The sequence below is a fragment of the Sebastes fasciatus genome, chromosome 21, assembly GCF_043250625.1.
Source record: "Sebastes fasciatus isolate fSebFas1 chromosome 21, fSebFas1.pri, whole genome shotgun sequence".
NCBI classification, from domain to species: Eukaryota; Metazoa; Chordata; class Actinopteri; order Perciformes; family Sebastidae; genus Sebastes; species Sebastes fasciatus.
Window position 1 is genome coordinate 22,337,185 of NC_133815.1, and position 22,632 is coordinate 22,359,816.

Genomic DNA, 22,632 nt, shown 5'->3' on the forward strand with positions numbered 1-22,632 from the left:
AGTCAGTGTCGTGGATTACTTCAAATTACTGTACGATTTTTCTGTTTGACTTACTCAATACAAATAAACAAAGTAATGTACTTTTCTTTTGTTGGATTCCCTCAACTCTTCAGAGTCAGGCCTTGTTGGTGTTGCCCTTCTTCACAACCCTCCCAGAGGAGCCACTGGCTGAGCTGCAGAGAGCCCTCGACTCCCTGGTAGCGTCCCACTTCCCCATGCAGTCTGACGAGTTCGCTAAGGGCTCGCTTCACCGTAACAACTACATGGACTGTATCCGAAAGGTAACGTCAGTGTTTTGGAGAGTAAGGAGGATGACACGGGGGAAGTTTCTCTTGTAGGTTTAATGATGTAAGACAGGTTTTACTTGGTGCTTGGGAGGTTGTAATGCTGGACCAATCGTACGTTTATTTTAATTTTTTTAGTTGCTGGATGCCCTGGAGCTTTCTCAGAGCCCACTCCTGCTCAAACTGATGGCAGGGATTCTGTGTCGAGATCAAAAACACATCATGGAGGAGTCCTTCCAAACCTGCTTTCAAAGAATCGCTAAGCGGTTAGTAAAACCTTCGCAACCGTTCTTCGTTCGTGGGAGACAATACGGTTACACATGCGTTGTTTTTCTTTCTTACTTAAATTGCATTAGGTCGTACAGGAGTCGCTTATTTTGTGTCCACTCCCTGTGTTTGTCAATGTCTGACTACATGTAGGTCCAGCAGTGAGCGGCAGCAGCAGCTCCTGTGTACAGTATACGGGGTGATCCAGCAGGGCGATGTGCCGATGAGCTCCATGCTGCAGGCCATGATGGAGAGGGTCCTGCTGCCTCTCGCCTCCCACTGTAGCACCAAGGCCCTGAATGACTTCTTTGTGGCAAATGTCTCCGACATAATCGTCTTGGTACTCAGCCGCTTCACGAAGGTTTGCCTCTTAACATTGTCACATTTAGGGGAATATTTGAAGATGAACAATAAATACTTTAATAGCTGTAAGTGTGATTTTATTGTTTGTTTTAATGGTAATGTTTTTTCAGCTTTTAATCAAACACTTGGCAGTTACATTTTTATTGTCCTAACAGCCCAGAGCTAGTGCTGTATTATTTAGATCAGAAGACCACATTGGAAACCGGTTTTAAGGCTAATTTATTTATCAATTTCAGTCAAATGAATCAGAATTTGAGATCCAGTTGATGAAGAAGGACGGCTGCTACAAGCTGATGGAGCTCCTGTATTCTCGGCTTCCCAAAGAAGAGGTTTACTCCAAGGAGTCCCGCATTAATCGAGCCTACTGTGGTTTAGACAAAACAGAGGGGAACGAGCTGTCCAAGACCTTGATCAAGTAGGACTCCCCAACACTTTTAAAAATTCAAGAAGTGACACAACAGTGATGTAAAATGTCCTTATTCTTCCATAATTTTATTTCAATTAGGTCGTGTTTCGAAGCGTTCACTGAGAACATGGCTGGTGAGACTCAGCTCCTTGGACTCAGGAGACACTTTCACTGTGCCGCGTACAACTGTGCCATCGCCGTCATCAGCTGCAGCTTCAATGAGCCCAAATTCTACCACGGCTTCCTCTTCAGTGAGAAACCAGAGAAGGTACCGTATCCAACTCACTTCAGCACTGCAGTCATCTTTCATTTTTGAACTACTCTTACATGTTTAGTGTTGTCTAATCCATGGGAAGAGAGGAATGGTGGTCTCTCTAAGTGATTGGAGGACTTGACTGATTGTGTTTTTCATTCCTTGTCCAGAATCAGTTCATTCTGGAGAACATCATCGATGTTGAAAGGACTTACAACTTTCCAATTGAAATTGAGGTATGTTTTTTTGTAACATACCTGTTTGTTAACACTAAACTTTGAGTTGATGCAGTCATGGTTTATTCATTTATGTTTTCCCCACTGCAGGTCCCACTTGAGAGAAAGAAGAAATACGTCCTGATTCGAAAAGAAGTGAGCGAGGAGAGTGGAGGTATTTACTGCTACCAACAATGTTTTAAACTTTTATAATTTGGACATCTTTTGACCTTGCAGCAGGCTCTGTCTGCACCCCAAATTGTGCTTAATTATTAGACTTGCCTTAATCCAATGAAAATGCCCTGCTTTGTCCATGAAATGGGATGTGATGGGTTTAACAAAGATAATTAGGCGGCCATAGAGGTCAAAGCATCTCCAGTATTTTATCACAGGTTTTTTTTAAGTTGATGTTCATGAGATTTATATTTTGGTTTCCACAGACGCGCCGGTGTACCTGTCCTCCCAGTCTTACATGGCCGACAGCAGCCTGAGCGAGGAGATGAGTCAGTTTGATTTCTCAACTGGCGTCCAAAGCTTCTCCTTCAGCTCCCAAAACCCTGAAGGACACAGACGCACCGTTGCAAAAAGAGTCAGTCTTTCTGTTTCCGTTTATAAAACTGCACTGAGCTTATGACATGCTTTAGGTGTCATATGATGGTCTAAACATGGTTGGTATGTTTGTAAATCAAGCAGACCGAGGAGGCAAATCCCTCCCAGGATGCAATGGTGGATCTAGAAATGGATGAGCTGAATCAGCATGAATGCATGGTGACCATGACGGCTCTTATTGGACACATGCTGAGGAACAAGATTACCCCCACAATTGAAGAGGTCAGTGGCGCTGAAGAAGAATAAAGCAGGTTTATATTTAATCTTGGAGACAGAAAAAAATGTTTCAAAATATCAAATCAGATATTTTTACATCACATAAATTGCAGTGATTTAGTCACTTTCTTTAATGAATGAAATCATATACAAATATTATTCTGGAACTTCATTCAAAATGCTCTCTCTTTTGTTGATGAAACAGGGAAACGTGCCTAGTGAACTTCCTCCATGGATGAAATTTCTACATACAAAACTAGCGAATCCAGCAACACCTCTGAATATTCGACTCTTCATCTCAAAGCTGATCATCAACACAGAGGAGGTAAATGTCCATCCAGTTACTTACTCTCTTTGAAAATACATAAATACGTTGATACTGTATCTACCCGTATGTGACACCTCATAATGCTGCTGATTTAACGTCTGCTGTTCTGATCTTTCCAGGTTTTCCGACCATATGCCAAGCACTGGCTGGGGCCGCTCCTGCAGGTCGTTGTTTCTGGAAACAACGGAGGAGAGGGGATCCATTTCATGGTGGTGGATATTATCGTCATTGTGCTCTCTTGGACGAGCCTGGCCAGCCCCAAGGTTGCTAATATTTACATTTTAAAGACAGCAAATATAAATAATTAATACATTTTTGTCACGGTCTGTGTATATAACCATTTATTATAAAAAATTCCAACATATGGCATAGCAGCTTGGGAGTATCTCCAAGTTTTCTTTTAAACTATTGTTGCATTTTATCATCATATAAAATAACGATCTTTTCTTTTGTCCCAGGGTAACCCCAGAGATGAGGTGCTCGCCAACCGGCTGTTAGAGTTCCTGATGAAGCATAGCTTCCACTCCAAGAGGGCAGTTTTCCGCCACAACCTTGAGATCATTCGCACTCTGGTAGAGTGCTGGAAAGACTGTCTGAATGTGCCTTACAGGTAGATCTTTCACACTCTCACTGAATAATTGAAATGCATTTGACACAAGCCTGTCGTTCAGTGAGAATGGCCAGTTCAGGACACAGACACGCTGCATGTTCCCTGAAGGTTAAAAGCTCTTCAGGGAGGAGGAATGCTCTGTGAAAATAGGCTGTAGTTGAACCACAGGGCTTTCTGGAATTAGCTTGTCCCTCTTCCCTTTCTCTACTCTCTCCCAGTTACACACAAAGTTGTTGCATCTACTTGTCCATGTTTTTTTCTTAGCTGGTGTCCTGACTTCTATACGTGAAATATAGATAAACAAACCCAAAACTTTGTCTTTGTTTAAATTAGTTAAAAACTTTTATTTTGTAACAACAGACCCAATTTACAAAAAGCAAGTGATATTTCAAAGCCAGATGGAAAATTGCTCATTCCTCATGCTATACACCCACTCTGTTACCTGGCTGGTGTATGAGATCTGGTAGTACATGTGGTAGTGTACTAGCATGTTTTTCTGTATTTTATAAATATAATGGTATAGTACAGGTCCTTGACTTTATCTCTTTTCTTGCCCTTGTAGTCTGATATACGATCGATTTCGTGGCATCGACCCAAACAGCAAAGACAACTCCGTTGGACTCCAGCTGCTGGGAATCATCCTGGCCAACAACCTCCCTGCTTACGATGCTTCATGTGGAATTGAATATGACAGGTAAAATATATAGTGTAGCTAAATGGCAACACACTGTGCAACGCGTCACCTGACAGCTTTACTGTTTGAAACCATCATTTCAAATTTGCTAATTTGGGGCGGCTGTGGCTCAGAGGGTAGAGCAGGTCGTCCACCAATCGGAAGGTCGGCAGTTCGATCCCCAGCTGCTCCCGAAGGCATAGCCGTGTGTGTGAATGAGTATTTAGATTAGATCCTGATGGGCAAAGGTGGCACTTTGTATGGCAGCCTCTGCCATCAGTGTATGCATGTGTGTGTGAATAGGTGAATCCTGACATGTAGTGTAAAGCACTTTGAGTGGTAGGAAGACTAGAAAAGTCCATTTACCATCTAATACAAATAATCTTTTTTTAAGTTGCAAGTTCAGATGAACTAAATCAACCGCCAGAAAGAGAAACAGAGCAGTATATTCAGACATTTGTGGTTTCTTTTGAAACATATATACATTTGTGCTGTAGCTCACATAGCTAAGTATCTTTAATCATTTGTGTGTGTTTTCAGGTACATCGAGTCTCTCACCAACAACGTGTCCTTCGTAAGGCATAAAGACGTCTACGCTGCTGCTGCTGAAATTATCGGCCTTGTCCTGAAGAATATGACTGAAACAGACGATGTATGAGACCTCCCCCAGTTTGGTTGAATTACCATTACACTTCATTTATGTTTATGTCTGAGGAGAGCTCAAAGCACCTCAATAGAAAAGAGTTTAAATGGAAAAGAATATTTATTTATAAGTTAACTCCTTGGTAAAGTAAGTTAGATGTATATCCCTCTTCAAATGTTATCTGATATCCGCAATACTCTTATTTTAAATTCATTATATTTATTACATGAATGTCCGATTTTTATTTTTTTTTCATGTTTGATTCTTGTCTCAGCATCGTCAAGAGCTCCTCAGTCTTGCTGCAATCAAGATAACAAATCTGAAGAAAAAAGACCTGGATGACAAGTTCATTATTAGCTTGAACAAAGTGTCGAAGCACTTTCCTCCATTTATGGATCGGTGAGTTTGTACTTCTGCTTTATGTTATTTCCCCTCTAATATAAATAATTTCATTAATCAACACGTTGAATTTTACTGTATGTAAATAAACCTCTGACTTTGAATTAAGTATTTTTTTCTAACACGTCTAAGTCTTATTGTAACTGCAGCTTTATTTTAAATGTTTCAGGTTCGTGAACCATGTGTTCTCCCTCCTGCCAAAGCTGCACGGCATCTTGAAGACTAACTGCTTGGAGTGTGTGCTGAGCCGAGCTGATGTCATCCCAGACATCTTTCTGCATCTGAAGACCACGGGGTTCATCCAGATGATGGGCCACAGGTGAGTCCTGACCACACTCCCCTCCGTGATCTGGATTGACAAACCCTGCTAGCCTGTACTCTACATTGTAGTTTGTTCTACGTAGATTTGGCAGGAAATCTCCCAGCATGCTTTTACACAAACGGTGCTAAAGTTTTGAGCATGTCTTGTGATAGCTGCAGATGGTTTAAAGTGGCGATGTCACTCACGTAAATGAATAACACATTTGAGTGTTTATTTGTGCTGCGACCATGTTTCTGCACATTACTCTTCAGGGATGAAGCAAGGCAGAGAATGTGTCTGGATATCATCCACAAGATCATCGCCCGTCTGACTCCAGTTGAGCTTCAGGAGCTGCTGGGAGCCGTGACGGCTTTCATCTCCCATCCTTCACCGGTGTGCAGAGAGAGGATGTATGACATCCTCATGTGGATCCAGGACAACTACAGGTACTCTGAGCCATGTTGTCTTCTGTTCTCTAACAAATTTCACACTTTTGTGTCTCGGTAAAGTAGCTACCACATAAGAGATCATTGTTTTCAATAACTTTTTCTGGTTTAACCCAAGGGGTGACTGCATAATTCAAACAATCTACCAATGTGAAGCAAAATAAATTCCATATAGCAGCCCTAGCAAATAGTCCATATTCTCCAGCATAACTTTTATTATATTGCTTTTTATTTTCACTGGATTGCATTATGCATGTGCAGTGACTATTGACTGTTGCTTATCTGATGTGGACTTCAGTGATATACTGTTTGTTCTTGCAGTGATGCAGAGAGCATGGAAGACAACACCTCAGTCGAGGTTTTGAATGCAGCTAAAGAAACACTCCTTCAGGGACTCGCTGAAGAAAACCAAGGCCTTCAGTAAGTGCCCACTATTTCTATCCTTTCTTATATTACGCAGGGAGGTGTAATCTGAACAATTCACGACACAATATTCAGTGTTGTAACAAAAAAAAACACCCCTGTCCATTGTGTTTTCAGGCTTTATGTTCGTAACTTCTGGAGTCAGGAGAAACGCCTCCCCACTGCGACCCTGGAGCGGATGTTGTCTGTGCTCCGTTCTCTGTACTCCTGTCAAATAGAAAGGTGTTTCTTAAGCCTGGCTACCAACCTGCTGCTGGAAATGACCAGCCAGAGTCCCGACTTCAAACGAAACATGTTTGAGTATCCGCTGTCAGAGTGTACCTTCCAGGTCAGCTGAAATCTGCAGCATTTATTTCTCTCCCTCAGTTTCAAAGATTTCAAACTTGAGATTTGTATTTGTATGTTATTGATGAGCCACTTCTCCTCTCTGTAGGACTATGTGATTGACTCCAACTGGCGCTTCAGGAGCACAGTGATGACTCCCATGTTTGTTGAAACCCAAAGCTCTCAAGGCCCAGAGAGTGTGGCAGCGTCGCAGTCTGGAAGCATGAAGGGGAAACTCCGAGCCACTCAGAGCACATTAGAGTTCAGCCAAACCCAAACAGCAGGTACAGCCATGATTCAATATGCTGGTATTAAAGCAGAACTAAAGGTAGAAGTGTGTGCTGTACCTGTGGCTTTGCAGTCAGAGAATTTGCAGGTTAATTCAGGTATATTTACCTTTTTTTCCCCCAGGTCGACGTACAGCATATAACTGGCTGACGGGCAGCAGTGTGGACACACTAGCAGAGTACACACTCGGCTCTGAGTCTCTGTCTTCATTGTTGGTGTTTGATAAGAAAGCAGAGAGGCAAACTGCAGCGAGGAGACCAGTAGGAGAAGGCTTTGGCCTGAGGCGCCTCACTGCATCAACCGATGAGGTGGACAGTCGCACTAGAGGTGAGTCTCTGACAAGGAAATACCCAACGGTTTAAATATGCAGCACTTTCCAAGTGTTCAAATGAATTGGAATTGTGTTAATGTGAATATCTTGTGTTGTCTATATGTCTACAGCAGCAAACGAGCAGCGTAGTAACATCCTAAGATTGAGACGCAGATTTCTCAAGGATCAGGAGAAAGTCAGCTTGATTTTTGCGCATAAAGAGATCCGACAACAAAGACAGAAAAAGGTATCAAACGGCCAATAAGCTGATCCATGTTTATCCTTAGTGCAATTCATTTGTGAAAGACTGGCTGGCGGCACAAAATAGCTTGAAGGTTGATTACTGTGGCTAACTTCTCCAAACTGCCAGCGTCTCTAACCATCAGTGGTTGTGTTGGGTGTCCCACAGGAAGACAAAGCCGATCAAAGGCTGCGTAAAGAGGCTCAGGTGACTCTCTATCGTAACTACAGAGTGGGAGACTTTCCAGATATCCAGATCCCGTACAGTAGCCTCATCGCCCCCCTTCAAGCACTCGCCCAGGTAACACTGCCCCGGCTGCTGCTGTGTCCGTCACACAAAGCAGTCAGGCTGTAAATATAAATGAATACAAACGGTACAAACAGCTTTGATCACAGCTAATGTTTTTGTTTTTTTTGCCTATGCATGTTCCTTCAGAGGGATCCAATTTTAGCCAAACAGCTGTTCAGCTCCCTGTTTGCGGGAATCCTCCAAGAAATGGAAACGCACAAACCAAAAGGGGAGAGCGTGAGGATTAAAGAGGAGCTGCGGTGCAGCATGAATACATTCCTGAGCAAGAGCACCCTCTGCTTCCCTCCATTTATAGCATGTGTGCAGGTATGACCTTAATCAGATGTATGACATTAATGAACTATTTGAATATTTTGATTCTGTTGAAAAATTACAGTGCCATTCATTGAGTGTCAAAATGAAAGTAGTGCCTGTATTAATTACACTGATTACATTTACATCCACAATAATACTGTATTCATGGCCAGTAAGTAGTATTATATTTACATAGGTTTGCGCGGCTGTGGCTCAGCAGGTTGTCCACCAATCGGAAGGTCGGTGGTTCGATCCCCGGCTGCTCCAGGTCACATGTTGATGTGTCCTTGAGCAAGACACTTAACCCCAAATTGCTCCCGAAGGCATAGCCATCGGTGTGTGAATGAGTATTTAGATTAGATCCTGATGGGCAAAGTTGGCACCTTAGTAGTGTCTGCCATCAGTGTATGAATGGGTGAATGCTGACATGTAGTTTAAAGCGCTTTGAGTGGTCGGAAGACTAGAAAAGCGCTATATAAGTCCAAGTCCATTTACCATTTTAGGGTTTTTGCATTAATATTCCAGTTTCCTCTGAAGCATAGTCTTTGCCGTGGGTGACGATGTCTCCTCCATAATTCTCTATTCTGTATATAATGTATATTTCTATGCTATGCTGTTTTTGGCCAAAGGCTAGTAATATTTGTGATTTTTGCATTTATAGAAAAACACATCGTCATGATGCAATACGTTTTTAGTCCAACTGTAGTGAAATCAGACTGTCCACCTCTTGTAGAACAGATAACAAAGTAGCAAGGCGTGAAATTTGCAAAGGCAAATGCTCCAATAATACTATAGGTGCCTTGTTATTTTGTAGCTTGATTATTAAAGTCCAACTATAAAGTTTAAAGCTGAAAGCTAGTGGGTTGAGTTAATACTGGTTGTGTTGTTGTTAGGACATGTGCCACCAGCATAAGGAGCTGCATCAGATCGATCCAGCAGCCATAAGCTCCACTTGCCTGATGAGTCTCCAGCAGCCGTCGGGCATCCTGCTGCTGGAGGAGGGCTTGTTGCACGCCACCGGCGGCCAGAATGAGCCTCCCGCCAAGCGGTCACGAGGACGCAAAGATATCCCCCCAGACACCAATAAATGGATCCACCTAGCAAGGTACAGGCAGCTATAGCGTGCAGCTGAATGTTCGGAGCTGAGTCACATAACTTTAACTTTATTTTATGAGGACAACACCATGATAAAAGACAGTTACATGAACACATTCACGTACCTTACCTCTGTCCCTGCCTATTTTGTCAGGAGCCACATCACATGTTTCCTCTTGTTTCCTCTGTTCTCCAGGCTTTACAGATCTCTGGAGGATTATGATGTCGTGCGCGGCATCTTTGGTGGTAAAGTCGGGACCAAGTCGATCACCTGTTCTGCGCTTCAAGCTGAAGCCAACACTGACTTTGCAGAAGCTGTGAAGCTCTACAATGAGGTATAGTTTTTTACAATACAATAAATCTAGCATAGTGCTTATTGGTGCCATTTTTACAATATGCTAGCTGTGTGTGTGGCACTGTAGTATACTCTCTTCCATACTGGCAGGCTCTGAACACTGAGCACTGGAGTGATGATGAGCCCGCTGACTCTGAGAAGGACTTCTGGGAAATAGCTGCCATGGAGGCCTACAGTCAGCTGACTGAGTGGAAGTCTCTTCAGTACTGCTCCACGGTGTACATCGATGAAAACTCCCCACCTAACCTCGAGAGGATGTGGTCGGAGCCGCTCTACCAGGTACTAGGTCTAACCTTTCGCAGTCGAGGGATTCTCAGTCATGTACCAGGGAGGGCTGACATCCTGCAGGTTTGGATTCCAACCAAAACGCCCCCCCCCCCCCCCCCAGGCTCTTCAGTTATCTTTAGTAATAAAATACTGTGACGGTAATTTTAAGCTTATATTTAACCCAAAAAAAGGAAAGAATTCTGTAGCATATCATAACATGATAAAATCACTGGAAATAGAGCTGTCCTTTAAGTCCTATGTTGTAATGCTTTTCTCACGTTTGCGTTCGTCCCAGGATATGTACCTGCAGCACATGATTCGCAGCATGTTGAAGCAGCTGCAGATGGGCGAGACGGACCAAACTCTTCTCAGCTTCATCGACAAAGCCATGAAGGTGGAGGAGCGCAAAAAGCTGCTGGAAAGCCACTACAGCCAAGAGCTCAGCTTGCTCTACATCCTGCAGGAGGACTACGACCGTGCAAAATACTACACCAACTACGCCATGCAGCTCTTCATGCAGGTCTGCTGTTACACCTCCGAGTTTTAGAACGACTTAGATCGTTACAAATTCATCCTTACTTTAAAAGCAAAAAAAAAGTTTGTGTATGTACTGTGTATATGTAGATATAAGTTATACATACTTCAAATCTCCCTGGAAACATGTGGTGAAGTGGCAAAGAATATACAGAAATGCATTTGGATCTGAAACTCCAGATTCAGTCAAAATGTCTTTGCCTCCTGTAGAATTACTCCAGTGTGGATACCCTCTTGACTCAAAGTCGGCTGACCATCCTGCAGTCAGTGCAGGCCTTGACTGAAATCCAGGACTTCCTGCTGTTCATTAAAGGAGAGGGTGAGCGGAGATATTATCTTTATGTGTGAATATCCATTATTTTTATGAAACTGTTACTATATCCTGACAGTAGTGCATGGGACAGATAATCTGTGAAAAAGCATGTTCCTCTGTATTCCCCTGTGCTCCTAAAGGTATTTGCAAGATTTCATTCTGCCGAAAGGAAAACAACCAATCTTATTTTATAAAAATAACTTTTTAGCGTATTTCCTGCAAGCTACTGCCTGCAGCTTTAGACGGTTCTTCTCTGATTCCTTTTTTTGCAAGAATTGCAGAATAATTTTCCTGCAACTGTCATTATTTAATACTTTGAATAAAACAATTTTTTTGTCCCACTCTCCAAATGTAGTAACTTTCATTGTGTTTCCTTCGTTAGTGTCTGTGAGCTCCCTCAAGCAGCTCATCAGACTATGGACTGAGCGGTATCCTGATGCTAAAGCGGATCCAGTGAATTTATGGGATGATATCATTACATCTCGGTATGAAAAAAAGAGTAATATTTCGCTTGTATTGTGAGTGTGAATATGTATATTGTGACACGGTGTCAAATTCGATCTCTACGTTTCAGATGTTTCTTCTTGGACAAGATCAGGGTAAAGCTGAGAGGCCACGCTCCCAGTGACAGCATGGAGGTGGACGGTTCAGAAGACCCAGCAGGCGACATTGACACATTAGTAAATGACTGCAAGTTCAACATGAAGCTACAAATGGCCGACAGCGCGTGGAAGCAGGTGAAGAAACAACTCTGGAAGTTACTTTTTTTTTTTGTGATGTCACATGTTAACTACAAACTCACCTTTGAAACACAAATGTTGTTTTCAGAATAACTTCCCTGTGGCCACCAAGCTGCTGAAGGAACTTCACAAAGAAGCCAAAACAAACAGAGGCTGGTTGCTGCGGTGGGTCCACAGTTTCAGCCGCTACAACCATAAACGCAGCCCGGCCCAGGGTCCGGTGGACCAGATCAGTTCCATGATGAAGACTATCCCACTCCTGGGTAAGCAGGGGAAAGAGTCCTGTACATTATCTTTACGATATTACACGACAGAGAATGATAGACAGCCTCAACGTCAATACTGTATTTGTAAAGGTGCCCTGTGAAGTTTTCTTGTAAACAAAGAAAAGTTATCTTTACATTCAGTGTTACACAACCAAAACACATTTTGTGTATTTAGTGCATTTCATTCCTCACAAAACATTTGCAAAGCAAATTTTCGAAATTTTTTTTTTTTTACAATCACCTTTGCTTGCTAGAAATAATCTTCTTCGCTGCCTTTGTTGGTGCATTACTACGTTTGTTGATACTGCACTGACATCAATTGTCGATCAGCAGAGTAGTGTGAAAGCAGTGGCAGAATCTGACATGTGCCACCTACGTTCTAGTGCATGTGCATCCTCGTGTGCATACGACTCGCTAGCAAAAAACATTGCTCCATAGCGCCTCTTGTGGTCAAAACCTCCACAGGTACCTTTAAGCATTTTAGCACTAAAGCATTATAGTAATTGAACCATTCAGGGTGTCAACTAATTAATATCAACATTTCAAAGTTTGTAAGGCTGGTACGTGGAGAAATGAATGCTGTTAGGGAACAAGACATCTTTCATTTAAGTTTCACACTTTTTAAGGCTTATTTAGAGGTAGCTAGAGGTAATTTACATTAGGTGGGTTAGTTACAGTTACATTTATATTAAGTTTAAAAAATATGGATTTTAAATTTAAGGCTACCAGCAAAAATGTGATTTAGCAATTATGCACTCCCATTAATAACTGACCCACAGTCATGAGTCGCTGTGGGCAATCGGTGTAATTTTAAAATGACAGTGGTGAGATAGTACATGTAATGGACAAAGACCAGTCTATAGACCCTTATTTTGCTAGAGAAACATTCAGCACAAGACCATAAAAACATTTGGAAACAGAACCAATTAAGAAATACAGTTGAAGAAACTTTTCAACTAGAACTTAAGTCACAGCAACATGCACATACAGTTAAGTGTGACTTCAGCTGCTCTTGTTTCCTGTTGAGATGTTTCATATCAGCTCTTATCTCTCTGCAGAGGACCTTGAGGCTGACTGTCAGAGTGCCACAGCTAAAGTATTCAGATACCAAAAGATACTCCAGGGTAGGTCTTTCCACATCCTGGCCACAGCTGTAAGCAGGAGCCCCTCTGTCCTGGGAACTATCGACGCTGAGAAAGCAGAGAGAGTTGCAAAGCTTTCTGGAGCTTCTTGGCCCAGTGAAAATACGAAGGTACTCTATTTATATTTTCAAACTTATTTAAAACATAGAGTGTACAGTATGACTAGAGCATGCACAAAGAGTCTATGTAACTTATTTGCTAAAACCTGTTTACCCTGCAGGAAGTGGAAGTGGGGCTGCAGCTGAAAGCGTTGACGTTGCTGTGTGATGCTACCAGAAAGGCTGATGAAGAGCTCCAGTCTTATACTCAGGACTGTGTGGAAAGCAGCAGCATCATTGAGACATACATGGCTTTGGCTAACTTCTGTGACAAACGGCTGCAAGAGGAGGAGCAGAGTGATACTGGTGAGTATTAGTACCACCTAATTGCGTGCCTTTATTCTGATTTACCAATGAAAGCACTGTGGAGATGAAATAATGGTACCCTGCCTGTAGAGGACACTCCGTCTCTTTTAACTGGTGTACTGTTACAGTATTTCCATGCCAGCTTGCGCCAGTAACCCGGTGAGCTAACTAAAAACGTTTTTTTGTTTTGTTACAGAAAGCCAGTTTCCAGACATGTTGGCACTACCTGTTCAGGTAGTGGAGAACCTGTTGAAAGCACTGAAGATGAACTCAGAGGAAGCTCGCCTCAAGTTCCCACGCCTGCTGCAGATCATTGAGATGTACCCCTCTGAGACACTGGACCTCATGACCAAAGAGGTTAGTATGTTAGCCAGGTTTATCCCACTTAACATCAGAATATTTAACCTTCTTCTTGAGCTGGTAAAAATTATTATAGTAATGATGTTATATTAAGATTTATCAAAGTTTTACTCAACATACAGTATAATTGTGTTAAGTAAGCTTGATTAGCTGGGTTATACCTGGTCAAGAAATTTCAAGCAAGTGAAATACTGCGATTTGATGCATTTAGGGTTGTAACGGTATACCGGCATCAAGGTACACCGTGGTATGAAAGTTGACAGTTTTCACACCGTGTACATTTGCGTATCTACAGTATTGAAAAAAAAAACAGACATAAGTGAGTGTGTGAGTTAAAGATACAGACAGGGACAGTCTGTCTACAGTATGTTAATTGTTAATAATCATAGGACATCATTTTAAAAGCTCACAGCAGTTTTTTCTTTTCATTTAGTAGTTCATTTAACATGCTACAGTGTAAAATACCGTTACAACCCGAGATGCAGTATCCTGTAGTGTATGTGTGCTTTTGTTGTAATCTGTGACAGTACTATCTTTCCGTGTGTAGATGATGTCCATTCCCTGCTGGATGCTGATTGGCTGGATCAGTCAAATGGTCGCCCTATTGGACAAGTCGGAAGCTGTGGCTGTGCAGCACTGCATTGGGCAGATAGCGGAGAACTACCCTCAAGCACTGGTTTACGCTATGATGATCAGCGGTGAGAGTTACCAGTTTGAGGACTCTGCTACAGGCCACCAGCAGCGGGAGTTTGTCAACAGGTAAACTGCCTAATGCTTTGTCTGGGGAAGAAAGAAAAACAACATTATATATATAAACATCTGCTTATAAGATATGTGTGTGTGTGTGTGTCTACAGGCTGAGGAGCATGCTGGATAAGGGAGGACCTGTAAAGAAGTTTGTGGATGCACTGCAGCAGCTGACAAACCCGGAGATGCTTTTTAGGGTAATAAGTGCAAGTTGAACCATGAATTAAGAAGCTGCCACCTGCTGGTTACCGGCCTGTCATTGATTATTGTGATTTGCTCCACACAGGATTGGTGGGATTGTTTGAAAAATGAATTGGAAAAAGCAAACTTTGACAAGAAGCGGATGGGCAACATGTATGACGAGATGCAGTCTTCGCTCGGGGATCGTAGCGCGGGCGGTCATGGAATGTTCCGCACGAAATTCATCAAAGTTTGTAGTTTGTTTTGATCTCTTTTGTTTAGCAAAAGCAAGTATACTCTACAAAAATGCACTTTTCATTCAATCAAACCTTTTTTCTGATTTAATAGAAATTTGCTAAAGACGTGGAGAAACTGCTGGGATCTAAAGGCAGCAAGCTGTTTGAGAAGAGGAAAGAAAAAAGCTTTGTGCGGCAGGTGGATGAACTGGCAGCATCCATGCGTGGATTTCAGAAGGAACCAGGGAACCTGAAGGAATACTCGCCCTGGCTGAGTGGATTCAAAGCAGACGCATTCGGCAATGAGCTGGAGATCCCAGGTCAGTGCAGCTGAAACTCACACTGTTAAAGGGCAGTCTGAACTCTCTAAATATAGTACGCTGCCTGTTTTGACAAATCTTGTACAGGCCACATTGTGGCGGTGTGATTTGTGGAGTAGCTTCGTTGCTGCAAGCTAGGTTTGGAAAATAAAATATGATTCTGTTGAAGTCTATTCTGTTCACTGATGAAGATTTTTTCCTTCCTCTCGCTGTAGGTCAATATGATGGCAGATCTAAACCTTTGCCGGAGTATCATGCAAAAATAACAGGCTTTGACGAAAGGGTATGCTTTTACTGTCGTTTACTGTAAAGTAACCATTTAAATGTTCTAATAGCCCCCTGTGTAAGTTTGAAATCCCGCTGAGGGCTGGTCAGTATATTAGTGTGAATTTCTGCCCCGCAGGTAAAGGTGATGTCCTCCATCCGTAAGCCCAAACGTCTGATCATCCGCGGGGACGATGAACGCGACCACCCCTTCCTGGTGAAGGGTGGAGAGGACCTCCGCCAGGACCAACGCATCGAGCAGCTCTTTGTCGTCATGAACATTCTGCTGAGTCATGACGCCGCCTGCACACGCAGAGGCATGCAGCTGCGCACCTATCAAGTCATTCCCATAACCACGAGGTACTGGGCTCGTCTGTCCATCCAACACTCTGATGCATATACTGATTACACGGGTTAAAGTAGAACTAGGTCAAACTTGTTTCCTGTTTTCTTTGATCGCAGCATCCAGCCAGTTACCAAAATATTTTTGTTTTATAATAATAATTTTATTAGGGGCTGTCAAGAAACTTAATTTACCACTTTTCACTGCCTTTACAGAATTGGTCTAATTGAATGGATGGAGAACACCTGTACTCTGAAAGAGTTCCTGTCTAACACAATGACTGTTGAGGAAAAGAAAAGGGCAGGGAGGTACAGTACATACATTTCACTCTGATGTCAGCCAACTGTCGGTCATCTTCAGAGCTATTAAAAACATTATATATAAACTGGGATTTCTTTTTTTTAAAAGGTGTGCTGAAGACTACAATAAATGGCTCCAAACTTTTGATCCAAAGTCAAATGGAGGTATTGCGCTGTATGCACTGGCTTACAAGTAAGTCTCATTAACATTATGAGCGAAAGACTGTCATTGTTTTATCAAATATGAGCATCACCATATTTCTCCTTTGCCAGGAAAGCAAAACGTACTGAGACGGTGAACAACTTTTCCAAAGTGTTGCAGCATGTGCCCAGCGATCTCCTGAAGTAAGTTGAATCTCTGTATTATAAAACTGCTCGTGAAGTTTAACACTCGCAATGAAACATTTTCTTCTCTTTTTCAATTTCTAGGAGAGCTTTTCTGAAGATGTGCAACAGTCCTGAGGCCTTTCTTTCCCTGCGCTCCCACTTCATCAGCTCTCACGCCTTGCTGTGTGTCAGCCAGTGGATCCTAGGCATCGGAGATCGGCATCTCTCCAACTTCATGATCAACATGGAAACAGGAGGAATGATCGGCATCGACTTTGGTCATGCTTTCGGTTCAGCCACGCAGGTTAGTTATGCTTGTTTCGACATTGCCATCCATAGAGACAAACCGCTAGCTTGGCTGAAAATGTACCAAACAGTAGAGAACTGTTTTGGCCATGTAGTTCTTAGGCATGAATGTGTCCAGCTGTATAAATGTGAAGAGCACCTTGTTGAAAAAGACAGCCATCTCTTGTATATATAATTCCCTCTCTGTGCAAACTTGTGTTTCCTCCCAGTTCCTCGCTGTGCCGGAGCTCATGCCTTTCCGGCTGACCCAGCAGTTTGTGAATCTGATGCAGCCCTTGAAGGAGTCGGGTTTGATCCAGAGCATCATGGTCCACTCCCTCCGAGCTTACAGTGCTGAGCCGGACCTTCTGCTAAACACCATGGATGTGTTCGTCAAGGAGCCCTCGCTGGACTGGAAGGTAACCAATCAGTCCTGCTACAAAGATCCAATTAAACATTTCAGTGTTTGACAAGTGAACTGCAGATAAAGAAGCATTTGATAAAATCTCTGGGGATGTCAGGAGATGTGTTACGGACAGAATATGTGGTATGAATCTGATTTCTTTAAGTTAAGACCTTCGTTATACTGTAAACATTAAATAAACTGTAGTACAAACGATGTTTCTCACTATTGCACAGAACTTTGAGCTGAAACAGCTGAAAAAAGGAGGCACGTGGACGGACAGCGTGAACACCAAAGAAATCAATTGGTATCCCCTACAGAAGGTGAACTTTGCCAGAAGAAAACTAGAAGGAGCAAATCCAGCTGCTATAACCAGGTATGTCATCAAATCATAACACGGCAGACAAATCAACAGGATTTAATTCATGTTAGACATCACTGAGGGTTTTTTAATGAAAGATGAGACTGTGTAAGCTTGTATTGTTGATATCCATTATGGAGGAAATATTGCTTTTTTGTAAATTTTGTATTTACTTATTTACACTGTGGGTCAATATTTTATGTGTTTGATGCACATATTTGTACATATTTCTAATTTCTTGTTCTTATTATTTATTTATATTACTCTACATATATTGTGTTATATACTATAGCAGTTGTACATAATTTACATTTTACATACTCCTTTATTTCTGTTTTTTTCATAATTCTTATGCTTGTATATACAATTTCCCCCCAGGAATCAATTAAGTATTTCTGATTCTGACACAAGTGTTTAGGGGTGGAGACAGTTACAGTAATATCTGTTACATAATGCAATTAAATATGACAGCTCTAAAATCAAAACTACCTTTATGACACAATGTTCAGTTTTTGTTTCAACTCCTTCATAGTTCTCTGATAACGACCCATTATGTCTCCTTTCCTTTTAATATGTCATTATTTTCTTTCCCATTAGGTATTTCTTAGCCTTCTCGATGCTATACATTTTTGGTTTAAAAACTTCAAAAAAATATCAGCTTCCAGTTTTAATCCAAAATACTGCAGCTGGTCTTCATTTGAATCGTACTTGTGTGTGATTTAGATGTTGGTTTCTTTTTGTCAGTGAGGAGCTGAAGCTGGGCTTTGAGAAGGACGCTGCCTTCGCGGGGATGCAGGCTGTGGCCCTGGGGACCGAGGAGCACAACATCCGTGCTAAGCTTCCGGCTGCAGGCTTGTCGGTGGAGAAGCAAGTGGACTGTCTGCTCGACCAAGCCATGGACCCAAATGTGCTTGGCAGAGTTTGGGTGGGCTGGGAACCATGGATCTGATTCTTTGATATGTGAAAAAATTCTAAAATAGTCATTCACAAATAATTGGGGAACAAATGGTATCATAGGTGAACAGCCACGGGTCGTACAGATGTCGGGTAATATGTAGGAAAGGACATTTTAGAACATGTTTGTATTGTTTAGTGGTTTTAAAAAGATCCCGGTAATGTCAAATGTTTCTTCTTTTGTAGCTAAGAAAGATCATTTTCATATATTGTGTGATGGCAGGTTCAGCATATTATCTCATACTTGTCATCAAATCAAGAAATCGAACTCTGGAAAAAGGATGGAATTTGGGAATTGTAATATTCTTGTTTAAACTCAGAGACGATGTTGGCACAAACACCATAACGCTATTGCTATAATGTCATTCCTATCACTTCCGTTCTATTTGAAGAGAACCAATCATTACCGTCATTTATTAATGTTTTGTAACTTCGTTTTAAAATACAAATAAAAATGTTGAAGGTGCTTGAGAGGCTGATGTACAAAATATATCACTTTGCAACTGATTAATATTGCGAACTTGCACAAATGAATTATTTTATATGATATGAATTGAAATACTACTTCACTTTTACAGCCAAAGAAAGGAAAAAGGGAGTTGGATTTAAAGATAAGTATTTATAATCTGATACCAGTGCTCTTTAAAATATATAATTTGTCCAGTATATTCCCTCCGTTTTGCACAAAAATGACAAATCTTGCCTTAATACAGATATCCCCCACCAAAAATCTACCCTTTCGGTATGAAACCCTCCCCCCTGTAGGCTAAACGTGGCTATAAAAAGTTTGAGGTGTGCTTTCTGAAGAGAGAAGGCTGTGGTCAGCTTGGATTCATATCCAATGGATTCTATAATGCCAAATTCATTCAACCCCCGTTGTGAAAATGCTGTAATAAATTTGTAAAGTTTTTGTGTAGTTGGCTATCAAGTTGTTGCACATGTTAGAGTACCCCCCTCTGTAAACTGTAATAGCTTAATTGGGAGAGCTACTGTGCATGGAGATTCATACTAAACCTCACATCGCACCCTCTTGCATGCAGGTGCCAAGACCAACCAGTGGGAGTCACTGTATTAATAACAATGATAGGATTTCTCAGTGGCTTCCCACCCACTAACAATGCCAGATGTGTCTGTTGGGTCTGTAAAACATGCTGAAGGTACTGTTACTGCTCCAGAACTCATCACTATTTTATTATGAATATTATTATTGAGCCACGTTGTAGTAGAACTCATTGTTAATCTTTTGTATTGTATCTATCATTACAATTCTGTATCACATTATGTTGTATGTCCACACTCAATAAGAACGTCATCTGCACAAACAGTAGCATTTACAAATTGTGCAGTATGTACATGTACAGTATGTCAATGAGACACAGCCGATTCCATCAATCCATCAAGTATTTTTTCATATCAGCAAAAACTTTAACCTTTATTTCTTCAGCATTTATTTTAAAGAAGCAGACAGCAGTTACTTTGAAATTCAATTTTTTATTTGTTTGCAACTCAAAGCTCAAAGCTGTAATTTTTCCAGTCTACACAAGATTATTCTGGACAATACCGTAGGTCATGACATCAACATACAGCAGGTCACACAAAGGTGTAAGCACATCGTCACATTAATAAAGGGCATCAATCACGATATTACTGTTACATTTTAGAATTGAAATATGTAATTGATGGGTTTTCACACATCATTATTACAATCATTAAAAGCATGTTGGCAAGCTGATGTTAGTATTTAGCTTAAAGCATTGCTGTTCCCTAGTACAGCCTTGCAGAGCTGCTAGCATGGCTGTAGACTAAGTCTCGTTTTAGGAGACGGAAATCATTAGAAAAATTAAGTGGTTTCGTCTATGCACAGAGAACCACAAAACTATTTAATATCCTGTCCTTGTGCAGAGCGTTCTGGCATGCGCTGCGGAGATCTACTATTAGAAGAGCGCCGCGAGGTCTTCTTAGGAGATCTACGATTAGCAGAGCGAGCTGGGGTTAGCTGCGAAGACTGTGCTTGGGCTGAACGCCCTGGAGGGCTTTGCGGAGATCTACGATTAGCAGGAGGCACTGACATGATGTTCCGAAATCATTTTGGGGTTTAGGTTCTGCCTTTTAGTTCCTGCTGGAGGTTACTCTTGTAACTCTCTAAGCTCATCTTACAGCGCTCACCATAGTATGGGTACTGGCACTCACACATTGCTATGAAGGTTCCTGGCACAACAACACACTTGCCATTTTTCCCACAATTTACTTTGGAGCAGAGATCTTCTCTGCTCTTTAGCTCTTCATCACTTTTGATAAAGATCGTAAACTTCCCCAAAACTTTCCCACATTTCCCTGTGAAGAGGTGAGGGGTAAGAGATGAGCTTTGTGGGATCGCAGAGTCCCCCTCATCTGGTGCTTCCAAAGCGTTAGTGGAAGTTTGATTGTTTTTTTTAAAGGCGTGCACTGCTGTGTACGTCTGAGACAAGCGTTTTCCAAAAATGGTTCCCTGACATTCCATTAGCTTCTGTACTACATTTAAACAGAATTTAAGCCCCTCACGTAAGCACTTTTTAACATCTTGTACAACAGCGGCAGTGTTGGTGTGACCCCCTTTCACCTGTTTGGCTACAGCCACTGTAACTGTTCCTCTCTGTACCTCAGTAAACCCTGACAAAGCATGTCTGTTTAGCAGTGATAGGTCATGCTTTGAGTGTTGGGTCGTAAATGCAACAACCATCCAGTCATACCTGTCATATGTTTTGGCCAAAAATTCCCTGACACGGTCTGCTATTTCTTGATGTTTTTTGGTGTCATCGATGTGCTCAAAAACATCCCTTTCTATGTAAGCATCACTGTCAGATAAGCATCGCTGGTGCGATGCGGTCAAAGCTGAGGCAGACTGGGATGCAATCTCCTGGGCAGCATTGACCCTGGCATTGGTGTTTGTTTTTTTGAATTTGTAGTACTTTTCATTGAGCATATTGCCTTTAACCATGAGTTCATTCAAATACAAAAACTGGGCTTTGATATCTTTTTCATGGCATCTTAATCTATCAGCCAGTAGGTCTCCAAGGTTTTGTGTTATAGATGCTGGTTTAGCTGTCAAGTATTGGTGCAAAACCAAAGTGCTGTCTACATACTGGCTGTAAAATGTGAAAAAAATATTTTTCAGTTCCTCTTTTTCTTTGTTAGTTGTATTGTAACTACGCAACAGCTCCGTGTATTTAATCCAGGCTTCCTCTATGTTATTTGCTGGAATTTGGTAGGCACCAGCTGCCCAGGCCTCCCATTTAATTTCTGCACGAAAGGTGTCGAGCTTAACATTAAGAGCTTTAAGGTCAGAGTTGACGACGTCCAGTGGGTCTGCCTGCGGCGCTAGCAGCAGCAGGGTTTTGATCGCTCCAGCAATGGCTGGCCCAAATACTGGCATCGGTTCTATACTAGCAATAAGAGCCTCTCCAACCCCCCTGTAATTATTCTTAAACCAACTATCAAGCTTTTTAGACACATCTTTGATTCGACTTCCAAGCGATTGTTGCTTCAGTCCCTCGTCAAGAGAAATCGCCTTCGAAATGCCTGGCGGAGCGCTTGAGACAGGGATGCAGGAGGACATCAACAGAAGGAACAGCAGGCTTGGAGTCCACATGGCTGACAACACACACAATATGACACTTTAGTCACTTTTATAGTCACAATAAAGCAGTTCACGAAGCTCAGCATTAGTGTTTAAAGCCAGATGAAGAAGACTGATGTGTATCTACAGTATGTGGTGGTGCGTTTATGTGCTGGATGGATGTTCCAACATTGGTAACTTAAGAGTTGGCTATCCAACAGCACTGAGTTTGTGAGGTATGTTGGTTGAAAGTCAAAGGCAGAGCTACCATGATAAGGATTACATGAATTTGGTAGCTTCTTGCACCAGAACCTTATAAAGATAGATTGCCATAAAATGTGCAGCAATGGAGGGACTCCTCTCCTGCACCAGTATCTGAGTAACAGACGTTGCATTGTCTTTCTCCAACCTGGAAAAGTTGTCCAGTTGTCGGACTGCAGTCATATACAGAAAAAAAACCTAATATGCATTCTAGTAGCCACACCTGCACACATCACACCCTTCATCGACATTTTAACAATATACATGAAATCTATCAACAGAGACAGCAGACCTGGAAGGATGCTTGCAGAGCTGGTCTGGATGCTCAGGAGGCTGATGGATGATGGGTTGGTGCAGCGTTCGGCCCTTGGAGTGGTCC

The 22,632-nt window shown here is 42.0% G+C and overlaps 2 protein-coding genes across 3 annotated transcripts in view; one reads left to right on the top strand and one right to left on the bottom strand.

Annotated features, from left to right (window-relative positions):
• Positions 1–18,863, top strand: part of prkdc (protein kinase, DNA-activated, catalytic subunit) — a 37,464-nt gene extending 18,601 nt beyond the window's left edge. The window contains exons 39-86 of one of the 2 annotated variants that reach the window (XM_074621430.1): positions 114–281; positions 423–550; positions 705–912; positions 1,151–1,329; positions 1,420–1,588; positions 1,744–1,809; positions 1,900–1,963; positions 2,229–2,377; positions 2,479–2,619; positions 2,819–2,938; positions 3,061–3,204; positions 3,400–3,551; positions 4,114–4,245; positions 4,765–4,876; positions 5,142–5,266; positions 5,436–5,585; positions 5,840–6,013; positions 6,335–6,433; positions 6,554–6,764; positions 6,870–7,044; positions 7,172–7,375; positions 7,490–7,605; positions 7,768–7,899; positions 8,035–8,214; positions 9,096–9,307; positions 9,494–9,632; positions 9,743–9,931; positions 10,215–10,439; positions 10,664–10,772; positions 11,149–11,251; positions 11,341–11,503; positions 11,595–11,769; positions 12,831–13,024; positions 13,135–13,318; positions 13,515–13,675; positions 14,226–14,437; positions 14,535–14,622; positions 14,712–14,855; positions 14,954–15,161; positions 15,377–15,444; positions 15,565–15,785; positions 15,984–16,076; positions 16,177–16,260; positions 16,341–16,412; positions 16,497–16,698; positions 16,910–17,098; positions 17,319–17,458; positions 18,188–18,863. In XM_074621430.1, the coding sequence (XP_074477531.1) occupies positions 114–281; positions 423–550; positions 705–912; positions 1,151–1,329; positions 1,420–1,588; positions 1,744–1,809; positions 1,900–1,963; positions 2,229–2,377; positions 2,479–2,619; positions 2,819–2,938; positions 3,061–3,204; positions 3,400–3,551; positions 4,114–4,245; positions 4,765–4,876; positions 5,142–5,266; positions 5,436–5,585; positions 5,840–6,013; positions 6,335–6,433; positions 6,554–6,764; positions 6,870–7,044; positions 7,172–7,375; positions 7,490–7,605; positions 7,768–7,899; positions 8,035–8,214; positions 9,096–9,307; positions 9,494–9,632; positions 9,743–9,931; positions 10,215–10,439; positions 10,664–10,772; positions 11,149–11,251; positions 11,341–11,503; positions 11,595–11,769; positions 12,831–13,024; positions 13,135–13,318; positions 13,515–13,675; positions 14,226–14,437; positions 14,535–14,622; positions 14,712–14,855; positions 14,954–15,161; positions 15,377–15,444; positions 15,565–15,785; positions 15,984–16,076; positions 16,177–16,260; positions 16,341–16,412; positions 16,497–16,698; positions 16,910–17,098; positions 17,319–17,458; positions 18,188–18,392 (7,278 nt within the window). In that variant the 3' untranslated portion in view covers positions 18,393–18,863. The remainder of the gene's footprint in view (positions 1–113; positions 282–422; positions 551–704; positions 913–1,150; positions 1,330–1,419; positions 1,589–1,743; positions 1,810–1,899; positions 1,964–2,228; positions 2,378–2,478; positions 2,620–2,818; positions 2,939–3,060; positions 3,205–3,399; positions 3,552–4,113; positions 4,246–4,764; positions 4,877–5,141; positions 5,267–5,435; positions 5,586–5,839; positions 6,014–6,334; positions 6,434–6,553; positions 6,765–6,869; positions 7,045–7,171; positions 7,376–7,489; positions 7,606–7,767; positions 7,900–8,034; positions 8,215–9,095; positions 9,308–9,493; positions 9,633–9,742; positions 9,932–10,214; positions 10,440–10,663; positions 10,773–11,148; positions 11,252–11,340; positions 11,504–11,594; positions 11,770–12,830; positions 13,025–13,134; positions 13,319–13,514; positions 13,676–14,225; positions 14,438–14,534; positions 14,623–14,711; positions 14,856–14,953; positions 15,162–15,376; positions 15,445–15,564; positions 15,786–15,983; positions 16,077–16,176; positions 16,261–16,340; positions 16,413–16,496; positions 16,699–16,909; positions 17,099–17,318; positions 17,459–18,187) is intronic. The other variant, XM_074621431.1, reaches the window with a different exon arrangement.
• A 1,623-nt stretch (positions 18,864–20,486) lies between these two features.
• Positions 20,487–21,876, bottom strand: LOC141759769 (uncharacterized). Its single transcript, XM_074622099.1, has one exon. It carries the CDS (start codon positions 21,807–21,809, stop codon positions 20,493–20,495), a length of 1,317 nt encoding a protein of 438 aa, XP_074478200.1. The 5' UTR covers positions 21,810–21,876; the 3' UTR covers positions 20,487–20,492.
• Positions 21,877–22,632: the final 756 nt, after the last annotated feature.